The sequence below is a fragment of the Hippoglossus stenolepis genome, chromosome 16 (assembly GCF_022539355.2).
Source record: "Hippoglossus stenolepis isolate QCI-W04-F060 chromosome 16, HSTE1.2, whole genome shotgun sequence".
In the NCBI taxonomy this organism is placed as follows: Eukaryota; Metazoa; Chordata; class Actinopteri; order Pleuronectiformes; family Pleuronectidae; genus Hippoglossus; species Hippoglossus stenolepis.
Window position 1 is genome coordinate 13719728 of NC_061498.1, and position 12333 is coordinate 13732060.

The following is a 12333-nucleotide window of genomic DNA, read 5'->3' on the forward strand; positions in this document are numbered from 1 at the left end:
CATCTTATCTTATCTTATCTTATCTTATCTTATCTTATCTTATCTTATCTTATCTCATCTTATCTTAGATCAGAGGTGAAACATTAAAGCCAAGCATGTGTTGCACCTCCTCACTGCGCTTATACAATCCATAAGCATTATATCAATGTATATGGAACTTTTGGCATATTGTAAATTATATTTAAATAATTATTTTTTATTATTTTATTACCCAGCCTTATTAAAAACAAATTGGTATTTTTAGTCCTAGTTGGATTGGTGGCTTAACTTAAGTAAAGGATGTAAATATTTCGCTCATCACAGAGAGGAGTTCCCTTTTCTCAAACTTTCCCAAGTGTGAGGAACTGGAATTTACGAGGTGCACTGGAAGGCAGCAGGGCTATCGGTAATGTAGCACTATAAAGATGACGGACCCGACCGCGTCTCCTGAAGACCACTGGAGAGTAAGACACGTTCCCATCTGTCCATCGTCACTTTCTGTCGACATGACTCGTACGACTGTTGTGTGACAACAGCGACAAGTGACAACGGCTGTTTTGCCTGAAAATTGACGTTTGTTTCAGGGGCAGAGCTGCGTTAGCTCCACGGCTAGCGCTAGCTTGTTGTGAAGCTGTTAGCGTGTAGCTAGCTAGTCAAAGTAAACAAAACGCCCTGAGAGGGGGACTCGTCTGGTCCATTTACAGCTCATGTGTTCGGGGGGGGGGGACATGTCTCCGTTTACCGAACACACGGACTGCGAAGATGATCATTGTTTTCATATTGTTTCCTCATTTTAACAGTTCCTGTGGGATGCAGATTTATTGAAGAAGCATAGCAACATGTAGAGTTGTTATTTAGCTTGATTAGTTAGTGCTCACAGCAAATTCAACACTGATGTAGACTCAGAAATGTTTTTATTTGTTATTGGTAGACGACTTGGTTTTATAAATATTGTCTGGAGCGTTCCACAAGATCATATATATATAGATATATATATAGATATATATATCTATATATATATAGATATGTGGTATCTGATTATAACAGTTAAAATTTTAAAAAGCAGTTGTCTCACATATGTCTATTCGAAGTGATCATGTAAATCTACACGTTTGTGATATGAAATGAAATCAACAGCTTTATTATTTATTATCTTACAAACTCTTTTAGAGAATGATATGGTTTAGCTGTCACGTCTAAATGGAGAAAGTGAAACCTTCTAGTCCTTGTTAAACAAGTGAAAATAGATTTAATTTCCAAATGAAATACAACCCTTAACCCTAACCCTTACACCTGAAAGCATTGAAGGAAACTGTACCTAACGTTGGAAACCATATGAAAGTGCAGATTTATTGCATGTAATGTAGCATGTAGTGTAGTTGGCTGTAAAAAGTCAGCGCTGACTGCAAATTCAACTTGTTTGAAACACTGATGTAGCTTCAGAAATGCATTCATTTGTAATTAGGAGATGACTTGGTATCATAAGTATTGATTGAAGCTTTCCACAAAGTGATGTCTGTCCAGTATATCTGTTCGATCTGATTAACAGAAATATGTTAAAATAAAGAAACATTAACAAAGCTGTTGATCTTATCTTACAAAGTCTATTTTAAAGGGTAACATTTAATACAGGTTTCTTTTGGTATAGTTCTCGTGTGATTTTGAGAGAGTGAAACCTTTAGTCCCTGTCATATAGCAGAAATAAGTGATACAATAAATAAAACGCATTGTGTTGTACCCCCTGGTAGCATTGATGGAAACTGTTCCTATCTTTAGAAACCACAAATTGCAGTTATTATTGTGTTTTGATGCCCTAGATCAAACATTTCACCTGTGATTGAAGTTGTTATTTGGTCCAGCTCTTTTCCCCCTGCATACTTGATCAGTACAAATCAGGGCAATGCTCAGTTGGGGGTTTAGTCAGTTCATCAGACCAGCTAGCTACTGGTTTATTGTCAGTGAATTTAGGGCAGCACAATTCTCCTCTCGTGGTTCCAGCCTCTCAGCCTCAATTCTCCCTTTTTTCCATCTTCTGTTATCTGGTGATGGCGCAGCAGACAGACAGTGCCTTCAGCGACGGTGGCTTTGACCACAGTGAGTGTTCAGTCTGTTTTATATCCTGTATTTTGATATTTTATTCGATATTTGAACTGTTACTGTGACCTTGTGTTTCTGCTGTCTTGAGATTATTTGGTCAATCTAGTTCTGGTCTTTTTATTTTGTTGCTGTCTTGCTTTGTAGGTTTCTTCACTGAAACAGCCAGAAAGGGTACCGTGGTGTCCAGGGCCAACAGCATTGGCTCGACAAGTGCCTCTTCAGTACCAAACACAGGTAATGTGGTTGTAACAGCAGCGATTTTTCATAGAGAATTTGTGCTACATCAAGATTGTGATGTTTGTTTGCCAACACCTCACACTGAATCATTTCTCTAAAATGTGTGTACTGTGTAATATAAAAAAAGATTATTTCTTAAAATATATTTTTTTCTTATTTGATGATGATTCCATCATAGAAAAAGTGCCCATAGATGTGAATGGGTGAATGGCAAGAAACTCTACTCGACTAGAAAAGCAATATATAAATACAGACCATTTGCCGATGGTATAATTACTATTGTAAAATGGACTCTGAGCCTGCTTTCTTTCACTTTGCTTCCTGCTACTAATGAAAGGAAAAACCTGTTATGCTACTCATTGCTGGTCCATTGTTGTCAAGATAATTCCCCTTGTGTCTGGGAAACTAAAGAGCTTGCTGTCAGAAAACAAAAAAAAATATTGTTATTATTATTATTATTATTATGAAAAACAATTTCAGCATTTGTCAGTATGCCATTCAAAGCTGCAGTAGGTGAGATCGCTGGAAACGTAGTTGATTGTTTAGTCTCCTAAGTAGGACAGTGAATACTAATATTTTGAGATGGAAGGTCTCTTTTTCTTTAGCCTCTCCCATCAGACGAGCACGGGCAGAGGCACACACTTCATACTGAGAGCCAGCCCAGGACTGTATCTACTCAAGTGGCTTCATTGTATGAATAATGAACAAAACAGATGTAACAGAGACAGATGTAATGTGATACAGACATCTGCAGCACGTCCTGGGAGAGGGATCCCTCACATGTGGCTCTCTCTGAGGTTTCTACGTTCTTTTTACCCTGTTAAAAGGGTTTTTTAGTAGTTTTTCCTTATTCTTGTTGAGGGTTAAGGGCAGAGGATGTTACACCTTGTTAAAGCCCTATGAGACAAATTGTGATTTGTGAATATGGGCTATACAAACAAAATTTGATTGATTGGTTAACATAACTTAAAACATTGATTAAAAAGAGAACTGGACAAATAACAAACCTCAAAACCTGTTTACTTTTTTCAGTAAATTTACATTTGGTACATATTCACTCTGATTTGCAGTGCGATGATGGAGTATGTCGAAAGACCTGTTGAACACTTCCTTCTCCATGATGACGCTGTTCAGCATTGTTCTTGTTTGTCCACTGTCACCATAGAGATAATCTCTTTGGAGTCATTGTCCATTGCATAGGATGTGCAGGACTTTGCACAGAATCCAGGGCTATCCATGTGCATTTAAAAATAAAATAAATGACATAAATAACATTTTCAGAAATTGAAACACACATTTATCAGAAGTTATTAGGAAACACAGTGCTTGAAGTTTACCTTGTGTTTGTTTGATTCAGAACATCTTTTGGTGTCCACAAAGTAGATGCAATGTATTTTGAAGAAAGTCGACCCTCCCACCATCCACAGGTTCCTGAATTTGATAATTAATACCACCTTTGCACAGTTGTTTCCAGATGATATTCAGAAACAGCCTAAAGTTCCCCACCATTACACTAGACTGTGAAAATCCATAGCTTTATCTGATCTGAGATTTAATATGTTTTTGAACAGATGATGAAGATAGTGACTACAGACACGAGCCGTCATATAAGGACTCGTATAAAGATCGACGGAGACAAGCGCACTCCCAGGCTGAGCAGAAGCGTAGGGACGCTATCAAGGTAAAGCTACAGTACGTTGCAGTTGAGCTCTGCGACCTACTTGAAGTTTTGAGTTGTGTATTTTTTTTTATACTTGATATCTATGACTTTCTTTTGAAAAAAAAACTTTAGAAAGGTTATGATGACCTCCAGGCAATAGTTCCAACCTGTCAGCAGCAGTCTGAATTCGCAGTGGGAGCCCAGAAAATCAGCAAAGCAACCGTTCTGCAGAAAAGTAAGATGCGATGTTGTCTTATTGGATGAAGTCATGGGTATTTGTCAGAGTAGTTAATACATCATTCGACAATTTACTGTCTCCATCAGTTCAGAGTTTTTCTGTCAAACTTAGCATTATTACCAAGTTGTTATTTAAAACCCCATATCACAAAAAACGGCAGTGTTACCAGTTTATTTCTCACTCCATTCATGTCATAATCTGCATGCATGCTGCTTTTAGCCTGTAATCACAAATACAGTATTACAGGCTCATTAAGATATATATTCATATCAGGGTTGGTGGAGGGATAAGACCAAGGTAGATGAAAACTTGTCGAATTGTACTTGAGGTTTTGTTCAATGAAGAAGTCCCTGACCGATGCATTTCTGTATTTTATTTCTCAGCAATCGACTACATCCATTTTCTTCATAAAGAAAAGAAGAAGCAAGAGGAGGAAGTTACTGTATTAAGGAAAGAAGTGATGGCGTTGAAGATAATGAAAACGTGAGAGTTTCTTCAGGGCTGTAAAGTCGAGACACTATTTATTCCATAATCATCGACAGTTGCACTATATATTTTTTTGGCAAACTAATGCATCCCTACTTGACGGCAAAAACCCTGAAAAGATATCTGCCTCATTTGAATTCCGAAGTCATGAATGTTCTGCATCCAGACAGATGAAAAGATGGATTTTAAAAGAAATGCTGCGCCCGCACTAAAAGAGAAATCTCTCGAGTGAGAAATGCTTTGATAGGAGCCCTTACACAGCACAAGTAAAGTTACTATCAGATCTGAGAAATAGGAGGAAATGCCATCGACTAAAAGCTGTAAATGCTGCATTTTTTATCTGTTACATTTGCTGTGGAGGCTTACTATTTCATCCAGTGTACGGAAAGAATAGATCCAGTTAATCCTCTTTTTTTTTTTTAACAGTTGTAACCATAAGGGCGCTCTCACACCTACCTTGCTTGATCCAGACTTTCCAGTTTATTTGTAAACAAAAGTAACAGTTGTGAAAGGTCCCTCGGACCACGGATCAAACAACTCATTGTTAAGATTGGCTTTTTTTTACACCAATTGTAGGAAGTTGAGACAGAATCTAACAAGAAAAAGAAGCAGGAACGGCCTCAGACGATATAATGTTTGAGCGATGATGACTTTCCTTTGGCCCATTCAAACTAGTGTCGAGTGCTGTGGCTGAAGTTGGTGATGCTGGTAGCAATACAATAATGATATTACAGTGGTAATTACATTAACGAGGGGAGCATGTTCATTCAAATGGAAAAACTCATTTGTTTAGCCAACAACATGCTGACGTCAGACACACGCCTGTCGACTAACCAATCAATACAAAGTGTAGCTGGACACAGCCCACGTAGGAGATGAAAACAAATGTAAACAAAGACATGAACTTGGTTCAGACTCTCAGGCGTCTTTCAGTCAACACTACTTGTCTTCTCTAATAGGAACTACGAGCACATAGTGAAGGCCCACCAGAACAACCCACAGCAGGGAGAAGATCAGGTGTCTGACCAGGTCAAGTTCAACATCTTTCAGAGCATCATGGATTCTCTGTTCGTGTCTTTCAACAACTGTGTGTCGGTGAACAGCTTCCAGGAGCTCTCCGCCTGTGTTTTCAGCTGGATCGAGGAGCACTGCAAGCCACAGGTAAGGAAACAGGAATAGTTGTATTGCAGACAGCAGATCGGGTACATATACATTGTTATGGATGCAATGACTTTAAGCATTGCTTCCTGGGCTGTCATGATATTAGATTATCAAAACCAAAGGAATTCACAATAGCTATAGAAAGTTTGAATTCAATTCTTTGACAGAATATCTTCTTTTTTTGCACGATCATGAATTACACTTGAAGATGTTATCAAAGATGATCGAAGAGGGTTTATGTGATCATAGATTGCTCAATTGTCCCTTGAATGTATTAAATTATTGTATCAAAATATTAAATTTCACCTGCCCCGCATATAATGAGCACATGTGACGACACAAACACACACAGTAACTGCATCACAACAGAAAGAAATGGAAATGTTAACAGAAATATATTAACAAATCAATATATTCATTATTTTATTTAAATATCCTGATTATCATCACTACAGGTAAATCACAACACCTGTTATTTGCTCTGATAATGTTGAGATAATCACAGCTTTTGTGCTTCCTCTGCTCTCTCCCAGACGCTGAGGGAGTTTGTGGTCGGAGTGCTCCGGCAGCTCAGCGGTCAGCTGTATTGATCGAGTGAAACCTCTGGACTCAGCTCCCAGTTTGTGGGACTTGTTCCGGCCTCTCAGGGTGGACACTGCTATCAGCCTCAGGCCACAGCACAGCATTTACACTCACTTCAGCTCATCTGTGACTGCCTGGCTGCATTTGAATTACCTCAACGCCCACTGTGGGCAGAGATGGAAAAGCTGCATTGGCTTGTTTGAGATAACATTCTGAAAGTGTACATAAACAGAGAGCCTCGGCCTCATCCGCCTCAGCTGACGATTCATATTTCTTATTGTGGTTTTGCTAAGAAACGCATGAGGAAACAGAGCTCAGGGGTCAAAACAAATGTTTGCAAACGAATGTGTTGTGTTGAATGCATTAACCCTTTAGTTTAGTTTTTTGCAGTAGCTGCCCGAGTAAAACCTCCCTCTGTGTCCCAACGAGCACAAGTTTGTAGTTTCATGCTGAACCAAAGGTCTCCTCTCAGCCACACCACTCCTGAACCACAGCAGACAATGGAGAATACTCCACCACTACTGTTCTACTGCAGGGTAACCGTCACCTCTCCTAACTGAGCTCTCAGGCCGTTTTCAGATTTCTAGCTTTAGTGACACAGACTGTGAAGTTTTTTATCAAAGTGGCTGTGACGAGCCGACAGAGATGCTGAGCTGTCATGGGTGGCCGGTGTTCCAGTTTAACTGGGGATCGGGGCAACTGGTGATTTGTTGTCTTAATTGCAGATTTTGTCAGTCGCAGACTCGTCATTTTTTACAAAGCGCCTGTATCCGAAGTGCGGTGATATAGTGAAGGTCTCGTTGAAATAAACATCAAACAAAAACACATCACAAGTTAATGGAATGTGTCCGTGTCAACATCACGTTTAGACAACAGTATAAATCATATGGGTAAAAAAATAAACAAAGTGTAAAAAAAACTTGAACGGGATTGGAAACGACATGGCGATCTGTTGATTACACACAGATAAACAACACTTGCATTACAGAAAGTACGAACGTTTATTCTGTGTTCGGACTAATCACCAGATAACATGGGCGTTTCCGTAAACAACATCTGGTGTTATACAGCTGACAGAGTAAAAACGCGCACCGAACGTCTCAGCGGCTCGGTGGCGTAATGAGATCGACATCAGTCCAGAAGCTAATACTGCTTCATCATGTCGTTTTGTGAAAATGACGGATCTGCAACCAACCAGCAACATCTGGAACATAGACAACAAATCACCAGTTGCCATGATCCCCAGTTAAACTGGTTTGTAATGAGGCAGCATACAGGTCTGAACTGTATATCAGTTTATATTCAGTCTATGGACTTTGACGATAATTGTGTTACACCGCATATTGTGAACAGATTCTGTTTATTTACACGCAGTTATCCAGTTGCAGTTATACATTATTTTTTTTTCTGAAGAGGATTTTTAAATACAAAGTGTTGATTTTGCAGTTTTCTCCTGAATCAAAAGAAAGTTGTTGTTTTCATACAAACATTTTAAATGCTGTTTATTTTGGGTGACAGTGGCTTTTGTGCTGAGTATCAGTAGAAATTATGTGATAGCATTTGTCTGTGATTAGAAAAGCTTTTTTTTGAATATCCAGGACTGTTCACACCAGTCACAGGTTCCAGGAGAGATTGTGAACAGACCAAAGCAGAGATCTACAGACAATCTGCACTGAATGAAAACTGTGGATTTCTAAGATGACAAATCAAATTTGTACACAGTTTTGTTTCTATAGGTACTTTTCTGTTGTTGCTTTATTCACAGGGAAACAGATTTCTGGTGGGGTTTTTTTCAGTAGTTGTACAAAAGCCATTTACACTCTCAGGTGACTTCATGAGGTTTGCCTTTGGAATCAATCATGATTCAATACACCAGCTCTGCCTTTACTTAAAATAATTATGTCAAGTAATTGTGATGATACTATCAAGAGGTAATGATTTAAATAAATGATTATTATTGAGGTTGTAGTTGGAAGTGGTGTTAAACTGAGTTTGAGGTGTTTGTACTTTACAGGTTTAAACAGAACACAGTCCAGTGAAACACCATAACCACTATGAGTTAAAATTATATCTCTCTGAAAGGCCCGACAGTCGCCTGAAATTCAATTAAGCTGCACCCAATTTCACACTCAGATTTCAGTCCATCTAAATATGATTTTTATTCCAGCAAAATCCATGAATTGTTCCCTGGGAAATCGGCAAAAATCTCAGAATAATTTAAAGAAAAGGGGGAAAGAAAACTCCTGGATCTGCCCCTTTGTCTGGATCGAAGTTCTGTGGAATATTTTCTGTAGTTTTAAGCGTAATCCTGCTGATAAACAAACAGACTGGGGTGAAAATAGAACCTCCTTGGCGAAAAAGATGTTTGTTTAGACTGTTGGATGGCATTAGATTTTACAAGTGCACCCAATAGAGTGGCCACTCCGTTTATATGACAATTCAAAGAGTGTTTTTAACCTGTAAATAAAAACAAGTGTTTGTGCAAAATACATTTTGAAAATAAAGTGAGCAGGAAAACAGTGGCCTCCGTCTCTGCAGCTGATGACCCTGAAAAAAACTCCAGTGTTTTAAGAAAACTGAGAAAGATGAGTTTGATTGTGTTGTAAGAAATTCAAATTTCCAAATTTGAGTTTCAGCTTCAAATGTTCATGTTGTGAAAATTAAATAACTTTACCATGTGTGCCCCAACACTGAATGAAAAACAGCCCAAAGGGAAAAATAGAATGTGAATAACTGTCCATGTTTTAATAAAATATGGGTTTTTCTTTTAACAGTTTTCAAAACACATGGCAAAAACAACAACAAACATAAGAACAAAGAATATAAACCTCTTAGAGCAATAATGAAGTAATTGCCATTTTCATTCTAGACTTGTAGGGCATCCCTGAGTGCTGTCTAATGACAATACATAGTGTATAAATATTCTATAAAAAGCTGTTGTTCCAGTTGCCTTTTATATAACCTGTATTATTTGTTCAAAAGAAAAGCTTTAAATAAAATGTGCCGTGGCTCAGTTTGTTCTGATGTGTAATCTAAAGGCTTACGATGAAGTAGCAGAACAAGCTTCTCTCAAGTACTTGGAACAACCACCTTGCAGTCCTCGTCCGTCTCGACTCCGACTTCATCCTGTAAGAGCAGCACCAGGTTATTCATTAGTGAAGAAGAAATGCTGCCACAGAAACCAAACATCTAGGGTTGTCACAAACGTAAGAAACGGAGATTTGGAAAATGGATTTGATGAGCTGCTTTCACTCACTAGGAACTCCTTCTTGCTCTTAGGATATCCCTCCAGGATCGAATCTATCATGTCGGAAGCCTAAAAGAGAAGCACACAGAGTTCAAAACTTAAGTGGTGACAAAGACAACAGATGTTTTCAGATCTAAAAAGCTCCCTTCTAATTTACCTTTTCATTTACTGCTTGTAATACTAGTAACAAAATGCTACATTTTTATTGAAGATTTATAAAGTTGAATACTTAAAATGTGGCAGTACAAGAGCTACAGTTGTAGAACATATGTGTCACCAATTAAAAAAAAACATACTCAAAATGTACATTTAGGGCAGCTACTAACTTTTTGCCATTAATATGCTATTTTTTCTTGGTTAATGGTTTAGTCAGAAAATGTTTGTTACATTACCAATCTCTTCCTCTTTTTCCACTCTTTCACGTAAACTGTCCTTTCTTTGTAAACCTGTGAATTAAAATATTACGAGGTTATCGTAAAGTCAATTTTAAAAAATAGAGGAATAGCTTCCTGAGATAGTGTGCTGGAAATAGAAAATGCACTCGGCACCTTCTCCTTCTCTTCAGGCGTGACGTGATTTGTGGCGGCCTTTATCTTCTCCAGGCGCGCTCTGTACCCAGAACACTCTGCTTTCAGCTCTTGGATCTCTGACATCATTTCCTCTGCTGTCAGGGAGCTGTTGAGCTCCTTTAGCTCTGTTATCACAGATTTCACCCAAGGTTACACAACATCCCCGTTCAAAGAGATAAAGCACGACAAAAACATTCTTCCTTACACTCGGACTTCTGCAAAACATTGACTGTACTTGTGTATCAAACTGCAACATCCTGTAGCCTAAAACAGTACAAAATGCTAATATTATGGTACTGAGATGACTCTAAGAAATCAAGCACCACGCTCCATCTTGAGACACCAACTAGCAGAGTGTACTCCACCTGCATCTAACTGTTTGCAGCTCTGCGTGAGGGACTGAGCCTCTGCACCGAGCTCCGAGATCTGACTGTCCATCCCCTTCAGGTCTGTGTCACTCACATCTGCGAACTGAGCCTGTAGAGAGGGACGGCAGACAGTTTCAGCCAAAACACACGTGAATCGCTATAAAAAAAACGTTTGTGCATGTTACGTTGAGCACCACATGTCCAAAGCAACACAGATGAACACACTCACCTGGTCCGCAAAATAAATCTTTTGCTTGCCATACGTTTTCTCCTTTATCTTGCCCTCTAGAGCCAGTAGCTCCATGGCTTTGACCACTGCCTGGTGAAATCAGAAATACACAATCATTTGGTCATTTTTCACACACACACACACACACACACACACACACACACACACACACAGAACTCACAGTTTTACCCAGCCCGTGCTGCTTTTGTAAATTACAGAAGACATCCTGGGCGCTGTATGGCCGGTTCTTCTCATTCAAATAGGCGAGTATTACTGGTGCACCTGTGGATGACAAGCAAGACGATGTGATCATATAATAATAATAAACTTTATTTGTATAGCACCTTTCATAAAAGAAATGCAGATCAAAGGGCTTTACATACAATATAGATACGAATAAAAACATGTTTACAGAAATAAAAAACATGTTCAAATGTATTTACACACATTAATGTGATGCATGATAGAATAAAAAGTAAAAACAATAATGCAAGAATCTTAATAATTGATGTTTCAAAGAAGTTACTAACTACTCTGAAAACATAAACCAAATAATGTCATAGTAAACTTTACAAATGTTATGTATTCTACCATAAACACACTTCAGTGCTTGTTTGTAAAATACACAGATACAAAGTTTCACATTGCTTTGACAATAGTGACCCCTTGTGACTGTTGCATTGTGGGAAACATTGGCCAAAATGCAGCCACCCATCTGCTTCAGGATCAGTTTGTTGCTCACTGATCTCGCAGCATTGAAAACACGGTACACAGACACATCCCTGGAGATTTACAGCAGGTGAAAGAAAAGCTTATTAGACTTTATATAAAGTTCTCTTCGATCCAATGGAACCAATAGCAGGTTGTTGTTATAGTCAGGAGAGATGTGCCGTGAAAAGTGGGCGTATCGTCACGGGAACGTTCGAGAGCTCTGAGGCCAGTTAGCTTGTCTTGCTACCAGGCTACAGGCTACGCAGCTAACGTTAGCTGTTAGCTTGTGGGCTAAGCTTTCCAACGCATCAGCTGACATGTGGTTCGCTCGGTGCGGGTGAGTCCGAGTCACCTGACATCACACTCTGATAAAACGACAACTCCTCACTCACCGTTTTCTTTTTTACTCATGTTCACCTCGTCCGCTTTCAGCTTCCACAACCGAGTCTCCCGCGAAATGTGCGTCACGGAAAAGATCGCTTTTGTCGTAGGATGCGTCACTCAGGTCGAAATCACCCTGATGGGACAAGTCAGCCGTGGATTTAGTTTTAGAAAACATGGATTGTTTTATTTTTTTAATGTACATCAAGTGTAATCTTGATAAATCATGATTTTAATTGTTTATTTGCTTTATTTTTTAATTTGACTACTTCAATACTTTTTTCGCGAGGTTTACGATATTTCGGAAAAAGAGCAGAGTGAGAGCTCTGTAATCTTTGGATTGTCTCAGATCAAGTCATTACAGCTCGTTAAGCTTAAAAAAAATAGT

The 12333-nt window shown here is 38.8% G+C and overlaps 2 protein-coding genes across 4 annotated transcripts; one reads left to right on the forward strand and one right to left on the reverse strand.

The window, feature by feature from the left end:
• The first annotated feature begins 339 nt into the window (after positions 1–339).
• Positions 340–8962, forward strand: mlx (MAX dimerization protein MLX). 2 transcript variants are annotated; one of them, XM_035180556.2, is made up of 8 exons: positions 340–443; positions 2034–2073; positions 2221–2310; positions 3885–3994; positions 4106–4208; positions 4595–4694; positions 5657–5858; positions 6392–8962. In XM_035180556.2, the coding sequence occupies exons 1-8, from the start codon at positions 405–407 to the stop codon at positions 6446–6448; spliced, it is 741 nt and encodes a 246-aa protein (XP_035036447.1). In that variant the 5' UTR covers positions 340–404; the 3' UTR covers positions 6449–8962. The 2 variants fall into 2 exon arrangements, with proteins under 2 accessions (XP_035036447.1, XP_035036448.1); XM_035180557.2 differs by having other exon boundaries at positions 341–443; positions 2037–2073.
• Positions 8963–9159: 197 nt separating this feature from the next.
• LOC118123253 (PSMC3 interacting protein) lies at positions 9160–12090 on the reverse strand. Of its 2 annotated transcripts, none has more exons than XM_035180558.2 (8): positions 11957–12090; positions 11035–11135; positions 10854–10943; positions 10622–10733; positions 10236–10381; positions 10080–10133; positions 9697–9756; positions 9160–9566 (listed from the first exon to the last, which is right to left on the reverse strand). In XM_035180558.2, exons 1-8 carry the CDS (start codon positions 11973–11975, stop codon positions 9510–9512), a joined length of 639 nt encoding a protein of 212 aa, XP_035036449.1. In that variant the 5' UTR covers positions 11976–12090; the 3' UTR covers positions 9160–9509. The 2 variants fall into 2 exon arrangements, with proteins under 2 accessions (XP_035036449.1, XP_035036450.2); XM_035180559.2 differs by having other exon boundaries at positions 11043–11135; positions 11957–11986.
• Between the last annotated feature and the right edge of the window lie 243 nt (positions 12091–12333).

Coding starts and splice junctions, on each gene's coding strand:
- LOC118123253 (XM_035180558.2), bottom strand. Junction 10,734..10,853: donor AGATTTATTTTGCGGACCAG/GTGAGTGTGTTC, acceptor CCCTCTCTACAG/GCTCAGTTCGCAGATGTGAG. Junction 9,567..9,696: donor AGAGCAAGAAGGAGTTCCTA/GTGAGTGAAAGC, acceptor CTGCTCTTACAG/GATGAAGTCGGAGTCGAGAC.
- mlx (XM_035180556.2), top strand. CDS start 405: ATGACGGACCCGACCGCGTCTCCTGAAGACCACTGGAGA. Junction 2,074..2,220: donor CGACGGTGGCTTTGACCACA/GTGAGTGTTCAG, acceptor CTTGCTTTGTAG/GTTTCTTCACTGAAACAGCC. Junction 5,859..6,391: donor AGGAGCACTGCAAGCCACAG/GTAAGGAAACAG, acceptor GCTCTCTCCCAG/ACGCTGAGGGAGTTTGTGGT.